The sequence below is a fragment of the Limulus polyphemus genome, unplaced genomic scaffold (assembly GCF_000517525.1).
Source record: "Limulus polyphemus unplaced genomic scaffold, Limulus_polyphemus-2.1.2 Scaffold1026, whole genome shotgun sequence".
In the NCBI taxonomy this organism is placed as follows: domain Eukaryota; kingdom Metazoa; phylum Arthropoda; class Merostomata; order Xiphosura; family Limulidae; genus Limulus; species Limulus polyphemus.
Genome location: NW_013666636.1, coordinates 327,493 through 336,785, shown reverse-complemented (window position 1 = coordinate 336,785; position 9,293 = coordinate 327,493). Strand labels below are relative to the sequence as shown.

At 32.7% G+C, this 9,293-nt stretch overlaps 1 protein-coding gene across 5 annotated transcripts in view; it reads left to right on the top strand.

Annotated features, from left to right (window-relative positions):
- The first annotated feature begins 889 nt into the window (after positions 1–889).
- Positions 890–9,293, top strand: part of LOC106461761 (E3 ubiquitin-protein ligase MARCH8-like) — a 48,186-nt gene continuing 39,782 nt past the window's right edge. Inside the window, exon 1 of one of the 5 annotated variants that reach the window (XM_022388796.1) lies at positions 890–1,532. In XM_022388796.1, coding sequence (XP_022244504.1) covers positions 1,446–1,532 — 87 coding nt within the window. In that variant the 5' untranslated portion in view covers positions 890–1,445. Of the gene's footprint in view, positions 1,533–1,564; positions 1,687–8,244; positions 9,094–9,293 lie in introns of those variants that run through there. The other 4 variants (XM_022388801.1, XM_022388797.1, XM_022388798.1 and 1 more) reach the window with 4 other exon arrangements.

The following is a 9,293-nucleotide window of genomic DNA, read 5'->3' as shown; positions in this document are numbered from 1 at the left end:
TATCTTCTTGGGGAGTTTAAAACATTGAACATGTTTATGAACAAATATAACTTTCAAAATAACATTGCTGGTAACACCAATGTCTGTTTGCTTGTTGTTAAACATAAAGCTACACAATGGGCTATCTGTGCTGTGACAGATATGGATATCATCGCTAGCACCGTATGGATTATTTTAGTAAATACAATAATTCTAAACGGTAAAAAAGGTTCTAAAAAATGTCGATAGCACCATATGAATAACGTGAATGCAGTAAACACCTGTAATAGTAAAATGGAATGTTACTAAGCAACAAATTGTCTGTAGCACCATATATATTACCTGAGTAAAGCCAATAATCCTAACCAGTGAAATGGAACGTTCCTAAAGAAAAAAATGGCAATAGCACCATGTGAATAATTTGAATACAGACAACAAGCCTAAACAGTTAAAATGAAAACGTTCCTAAACTACATTTATCAACAATATTATCACAATTATATTGGCAAATATAAATTAAATGTCAAAAATCAATTGTGTAAGCTTTTAAATATAACTCATTTACATACTGAGTTCAGAGTTAGATTTAATCTTGAATGTGATTATATATTCTCCCCAACCACTCCCAGTGACTCAGTCTGTGGACTTATAACACTAAAATCGGGTTTCGATACCCGTGGTTGACTCAACACAGATAACCCATTGTGTAGCTTTGTGCTTAAAATACAAACAGAAAAAAAATGACTATATTTTTTCAGTTCAAAGATAAAGTATCGCTGTTGAAAACATCTAATGACATGTATTATATTACTTTAAATGTCTTATACGTAATTATCCACAAGGTGGCTACACATAAGCAGAAAAAAAATCATGCAAATTTGATGACCAGCAACTAAGGAAGCATACGTAATAACGCTTTCAAGCAAATACGTGTTAGCGTTAAAACATCGCAATTCAGTTTTGAGGGGAAGTTATATGAACATGTTTATATAAAGTATCCTTCTTGAAGAATAACGCGACTGCCAATAAACAGTGGCAAACACTCCTGTGTGTAGGACTGCTACGAAACGGCCAGATAGAAACTGCTGTATTTTGTATTTTCTCTCCCTCCTCTCACCTTTATAATTTTGTGAGTTAGTCTTTGTTACGTCACACGACGCTAAGGGTTACAGTGCTAGTTGAGGCACGCGGCATAAAGCCAACGACAGCGAGAACGAGGATTAATTCTTAATATAATATTGTAATGGCCATTTTTTATGCCATGCCTTTACTTTTGAAGTCCTGTTTTTATTCTGATAATACATCAAATTTTCATAGATTTATCTTGTACAAAATAGAAACTTTGTATACCTTTATGGTGATGCAAGTCTGAAAATTAACAACTTCTTCTAAAGCGTAAAGACATACTTAACGTGACGCAACCTAAGCTAAAACACGGAGTCACCATTTCCGATGTAAAGTAAAGAATGCCGCTACAGCAGATTCGAATTACACCAGCCGAAAGAAAGCTCTTCGTGGCTGAGAAAGAAACAACCAAACATGAAATTTCGAAGGTCAGTCGTCGTTTAAAATATCGTTAACCAATTTCGTTATTATAAAAGATCACTTTATTTGATAATTTTCTTAGAATGAAGTTAATTAGTGCGTAAGTTGCAGTTCTTTGAGAAGGGAATTAGGAATACCGTATCTGTGGCACTTCAAAGTAAGGTGAGATTAACGGCTTGTACTATTAATATTATAGTAAAACTTATTCTACAAAATAAGAAAATATTAATAGCAGAAAATAAGTTAATTGATTGGTAGTGTATATGTTTGGAAATTTAAATCAAAGTATTTCAAATGACAGTCTTCAGATGACATATGGAGCTTTATACTTTAAACCTGTTCTTAAAAGTATTATTCTTTATTAAGAAGAAATATTACCATTTCAACTACTAGTTTTAAATCGAAGTCTTTAGAAATACTTCTGGCTTTGCCATTCTTCAACACATTATTTAATAAGTAATAATTACACAAAAATAATGGGCCTTGATGTATTGCTCAAACCATAAAACTCTACACAATACAGTATTATTGAGCAAGTAATTGTCCAACAACCAAGTGTAAATATTTATATAGTTTATAGATATTCACACACTCTTGCCCTTTTATTCATTTTTTCAGTTTAATTTAGTACTTGAGCGTTCTTTATCTCTCGATTTTGTACGATGTTAAAATCGAAACGTCTAACTCACTATTTTCAAATTTAGCACTCGGGCGTTCTTTATCTCTCGATTTTGTAAGACGTTAAACTCGAAACGTCTAACTCACTATAACTTATAAGCTCATATTAGGTAGCAAGATCCGATCATGTCCTGTTGAGAACATCAGTGGTACAAAAGAACAATGTAGGCTTTCGCGAGCCCGATGCTATAGATTGTTATCCTATTACGTTTTATGTGAGTTAGGCGGAGAAAATTACTTTAAAAGCTGGGTAACATCACTGTAGCGTAAGCAGAAATTTATACAGGGGCTAAATATTTGAGTGCAAGAAATATGAGAGGAAAAGTAATATTGAGGTTAGGGGTCTGGAGCCATGCTTCCTCAAAGTTTTTTTTGTAACTTTAGTTAAAATAGTGAGTTTCGATGATATCTGAGGCTATTTTAACAACTTTGAGATAGCAGTCCTGTACCCTCCCATCCCTCCTTGCCTACACATATGAATCATTCTTTCGGAATAAAATAGTATTAATGTGTTTATGTATACCTAATATTTAAACGAAATAATTTCTATTGTAGACATCTCATGGTATTTTTTAATGTGAAGTTGTTTCCATCTTGCAATTAAATGATAAATCAATTCTGCATTCGGTCGTGGGCCGTGCTTGAAGTGTAAATCCGAGGGTTCATAGTTTGCGGCATGTTGCCACAAAAACGCGCTGAAATTTTGGGGCCGTGGGTGTACTATAAAAGTTCCATTATTCAGTCAGACAAGAGTTGCTCAATAGTTGCCGGTAGGTGATGTTGTCTAGCTTTCTTCTTTCTAGTCTATCACTTCAAAATTAGGGACGGCTATAGTGAAGATAGCCCTTTGCGTAACTTTAAGCGAAAGTTTTGAAACGAAGAAACATTATTTAGGCCACGAATATATGTGTAAAATTAATTGAACATATACAACAACTAGGCTTAACATATTAATGGTAAAGTGTTATTCAGAAGCGATACCAACCAACCGAAGATTGCAGGGAAATGAAGGTTACATCGTGTATTTTGCACACTTTACTCCTACTTTAGAATTATTGTTTTAATTAACAAATCCTGGGTAAAGTTTACTGATATTTCTTGTTACCGAATTAGGTTTTATGATGAACATTAGACTCTCCCATGTATATCTGTGTGCGAATGATATTTGTTACTAAATGGAGTTAGATGTTGAAAAAACAAAATATTAACTTGCATTAATAAATAAATATATAGTTTGAAGTATAAGTTTGTTTGTTTTTTCCATCTGTTTCATAACAGAATGAAATACTGACAGCGAGAGGTCACGAGCTTTTTTTTTATCAAGGAAAATATTGTTTCGTGTGGATGTGGAATTTTGGTTTCCATTTAAAATACTGTGACTTGAATGATCACAGCAAGGCATTTATATCTTTTAATAATTTATCACAATCAGTGCCTGTAATATTGTGATAGTGTAGCATCTGAAATCAATTTCAGGATTCTAGTCTTGTAAATTTAGCGCTAGGGGGCGGTACAAATAACAAACTTCAATACTAATATTCTAAAAACTGTTATATATATAATTACTAAGCACAGTAATGCCTAGTATGTTGGGCCGAGTAAAAATGGCTGCTGCTTTAAATCTATTACTCTATGATGCTTACAAATAATTGCTAAAGTTTAATTATAGCCTTATTTGAGCACCTAATTGCCGTCATCGGGTGTTTTACAGCTTGTGAGACTCCCATTATTATTGAAAATTGTTGTTAAAGTGGAAAATTTGGAACTAGCTAAAGAGCCAAAGTGTTCATCTTTCTTTTTTCTTCTTCCAGCTCGCTAAAAATGAGTGAAGTTTTTGCAGTGGCTTTAGTACGACAGAAGAGCATCTTAAGAGCACTTGGGACACACTTGGCCGAGAAAATAATGGCCGCTGCATTCAATTTATTAATCTATGATGCTTACGAATAATCTGTAAAGTTGAATTATAGCCTTATTTGAGCACGTATTTGCTATTATCAAGTGTTTCACGGCCTGAATAACGGTAATATCATTCTGTTCTTGTACTACGTGTATTTTGGGGGAAATAATAAAAAGGAAAATACTTAGAAGTGAGTTCCCTTTATACGCATATATTATTTCCATGTTTCATAAATATCAGTTCCATGTATGGTCGCTAGATGGCAGTACAGTGTTCTTATATAACGACCGTTTGTGACTTCATTCGCAAATATGTTCCAAAATAATTTCAGTAAAAATAAAGAAAGAAAGAATAATCTAAATTAATATTCAATGTATCAAGAATATCAAGTATTTATGCAAGTGAGAAATCTGTGTACGTGTTTTTGATGCCCGAGTTTAAAAACAATACGTTTTATAGTGGTCTATTTAATTTTAGTAGGGCCAAGCCTGGCAGCTGTGTGTGTATGCATATATCAATCGACGTGACCCTAGATATGATATTAGCAATATATATATATATTACCATTGAAATATACAAATAAAAATAATTGTTTTCTTATCAACCTACTTCAACCTAAATTGTTTAAAAAAAGAGGGCAAAGGAGTAATAAAAATAACTATAATGAAGTTGCCAAAGTTTTTGACATTGCCAAAAATACAGAAACAAGGTAGGTATGAATATACCAAACCATACGAAAATCACTGCATTAATAGACAGAATAACTTTTGTCTATAACTAAATGTTGAATTCCTATCGGTTGCATGCATTCAGATTTCAATAAAAGCATTTAAACTGAATCGTGCTATACAGTCTCAGAGTGACTAATAACCATAAGCTTGTAAGGCTGACTCGGTACTTACTGGCCACTTATGTAGGAATTTTTGTATGACTTTGTGTATTCATTCCTACCTTGTTTCTGTATTTTTTGGCATTGCCATCCTACATCACACTTAATTTTTACAAAAAAAAATTATTTTATTTTACTGTTTTTGTTATGGCAGAGTGTGTATGGTGTATGTCTGCCTGTTATTGCAGATACTCTAGTCTAGTCCATGTAGTCTGGTCTAGTCCTATTGAACAAACCAGTTGATCGTCAATATATAAATGGCCCGGCACGGCCAGGTGGTTAAGGCATTCGTCTCGCAATCTGAGGGTCGTGGGCTCGAATCCCCGTCACACCAAACATGCTTGCCCTTTCAGCCGTGGGGACGTTATAATGTGACGGTCAATCCCACTATTCGTTGATAAAAGAGTAGCCCAAGAGTTGGCGGTGGGTGGTGATGACTAGCTGCCTTCCCTCTAGTCTTACACTGGTAAATTAGGGACGGCTAGCATAGAGATTCAAAACAAACAAACAATATATAAATTAATTCGTCATTACGAATACCACTGCATGTCATGTTTCATACACTAACTAATTAGTACAAGAAGAAAAAGGTTTTGTAAACATCATTTATGAATTATATAAACAGTTAAATTTTATATTCCAAATTCAATGTGTGTGTCAGTGATAGTAATGAACAAAAACAGATTTAGTAGAAAATTTAATTTTGTTAAATTTTATAACTCCAATATTTTCAGTGACTAATGTTTTATTATTCATTTCACTGAAGAATAGACCAGCTGTCTGTATATATCCGACTTGTATATCTCGGATTAGAGAGGACTGTGCAAAGTTTTACTTGTCTGTTCAAATAACATTAACTTGCGATAGTACTTGAAGCTGATAACTAATGTTTGTGTAAGCCTGTAAGGGATATTCTGGTATTTCTTTAATGTTGCTGTCATTAACGGTATAGATTAAAACATTTAATATATATTTAGTTTTATTATTATGCTTTTATTATAAATTATTTTAATTGCTAGCTTAGTATATGAAATTTAGGACTAATTTATATCTTCTAAACTAGGCGAACCTCGTAGGATATTTATCATTGAGTTTACGCCCGAAAATGTTGTAGCATTTTAATCTCTAAGTTGGAATGTAAAAACAGTATATTTAATTGGCAATACTCATTGCCGGGTTAATTTAAATTATTTATTTTTTGCTCTGATATTAATTAAATGAAGTGCAGTTTGTTTTTTTTAATTAGGCCGAAAAGTTCATATGTTTATTTGATGTCAATTGCACTCGATAACCGCTCGGAGGTGATGTTTTTAGAGGAAAGCCACATTGAGCTATCTGCTGTGTGGAGCGCGGGGAATCGAACCACGGATTTTTCCTGCATGGTGATGTGAATCAAAACATTTCTTCTATATTTACGCAACTTCTCAAAATGCTATGTTCAAACAACCTGTTTGTAATAATTTTTATTTTTTTTAACGCTTAATGATGATCTGTAGTATTTTTCAAAGATTTCCATCTCCTCTCAAAAGCCGTTGCAGAAATAACTTTTGAAACATGCACGTAATGTAGCCTGAACCTAATCAAGTCACTAAAAAAGTCACCTAGTAAAAAGTTACTAGGATGACTATGTAAATTCACATCAGTGTTCAAGACAACCTATAAATATTTTAAACGTGACACAGTTACAATATATTGACAAACACATAGGACAGAACTAATGTAAAAAATAATAATATGAATAATAAAGTTTTTAATAAGCCCTATCTATAAGCTTCCCGTGTACAAATACACACCACTTTTCTCACTTATAGATTCGCCCTTCATCTGCATAGAATAGCCAGTGTTTTCTTCCATTTAAATTGATAAACATTGTACCACATATTCTTTAGTTGTGCTAGAAAAAACAATCTCATCATTCCCATTAATGGGTACACGTTAAAAATATGATTTTTTATTACTTAATTGATTAAGCCTGAGTTTGTATTTCAGAAATGATTTAAAGAAAGTGGTTTGCGAGCGTGAAAAGTTTGAGAACTAGTGATGTTAATATCAATATTATTAAAAACACAGTATAAAGGCAAGTGGGAAAATCTTTTGATTTATGTATAACGATAGATTCTAAGTATCGAACATAAAATATGCTACGCTGCTAAGTTTTAAAATGAGTTACTAATTTTTGCGTTTTAATAATTTGGTATTGTGTTACAAATAAAACGATAATACAAGCTTTTATTTTGGGTGTGCATCTACGAAAGTAGAGATTTCTTTGAGGGGTGACGTCAAGAAAATAAAGGTTTTTCCTTTGAGAGTGTTGTAACTTAGAACTATCACTATCAGCAGCCGTTATAAATGACTTAATTGAACTTTTTTATTAAGCAATTTATTCATGCAGGAATGGTGGCTTTTTAACTAGTTATTAACGATACACATGAAAGGAGGAATACTCAACGTGAAAATGAAGCTAACGTTGATAATATCGGATAAGAAACGTCAAAGGGTACCTAGTTTTATCTGGATGAAATTGTACCTTAGTTATAATGTTAGCAATTCAACAAACTTCAACTCTTGTCCGTCCCAAGATATCTAAAAAAATGTCAATTATTTACCACAGGAAAACAAAATACATACTAATATTTTTCAAGTTAGGACTATTTTTTCTGTAAGAATTTGTCGTCAAAAAAAAACTATTTGTTACTGGTTTAAAGTGATCTTTACTAGTGTTTTGTAAAAACAACAATAAATGTCAGTATAAAAAGGAAGTGAACTTTATGTCGTACTTACTAGAAGAAAAAACGATTTTCATTTTACCTCAGCAACTACATTAATGACGCAGCAGTTACTGCAGCGATCCTATGCTTGGAGATATACGAGTTAGAAAAGACAGCGTAGCAACGAGTCTTATTTTTAGTTCTGATACCCACTGGTGGTTTTCAGTGAAGATTTGTATAGACATATACCGTATATTTTTTTCGGAGTCATCCAGATTATGTTATTACTCGTTAGGTGGCACGACTGAGTTAATGCTATTGTGTATGTGTGTATGTGTATGTGTTTCAAAATTCGGTACATTAAGCCACTATCGTCAGGTTAAACTTTTGTGGATTAAAAAAAAATGTTAGCGTCTGTGTGTGTGTATAAATATCACTTAGCCTTTCCTGGCTGTTTAATTTATAATTGTTTGAATCAGTTGAATGTTTGCGTATTCTTAGTCGTATGACGTTTGGAACATCGTTTGTTTGTTTTCAAGTAAGCTGGGTAGAAACGCGTAGTCTTGGTCGTTTGTCTGCGTTCGTGAATTATATAGGAAAGTACATTTTGTCCAATAGAAAAGAGGCTTCTTTATATTGAAACCACGTATACTTAGTAACTAGATGTAGAGAATGAGCATACTTTGATAAGTTTTCTGTTTTCCGTTAGTGTTGGTTTTGTTTCGATGTTTGAAAGTACTTATTTTAGTGTAATAAAGCCTGGAAATACTTTCAATTTATAATAAAGGTGTGTATATTCAAGTTGTTTATGTGCCTTATACTGAAGATGTACAATATCGGTAAGTATAGTTATCTCGTATACTGACGTGCAAGACTTCGTGATTCCTATAAAAACAAACACTTTTTCATCTGTCTACTCATTTACCAACGTTAGTTATGAAGATAATGGTTTTATGACGAAATAAAACTGAAACAATGTAGTTTGTTGAACCTGCTAACCAGAAAGGTGGAACGATCTGATAATTTGACATGTAAAACTGATACGTAATCGAAAAGGTGTACTTACTAACGAGGAAGGTGTGGAGATCTGTTAGTTTGACATGTAAAATAGACTTGTGATCGAAGTGTCATATTTGTTAACCAGGAAAGTTGAACGACCTGATAATTTGACATATATAACTGATTTGTAATTGAAGTTCCATATGTTAACCATGAAAGTGCAACTTAAAAAACCGAAGCCGAGTTGAATATTAATCCGTCTTAGTTAACCGGTTCTTTTCAATGAATTAGAAAACTCAAGCCAAGCGACCAAGACCACTCGTCTCCTCCTCCTTGTGGGCAGTAGAATTTTTGGTTTGAATTTTCACTCTTTCATGACAGTTAACGTGTGTACTAAGGTGCTTTTCTATTAGAATACTTTATATAATTACTTTGTACGTGTTAGACTTAATATTTTAAAGATATGTAAATTAATAATACTTAATATCTTCAGAATATTTTTTATTTTTGTAAAATTATGAATTATATGAAATTGGCCTTATGAAATAGCTTTTAGGACTTAATTTTCTGTCAATTTTATTGAAAAGTAGTAACACAG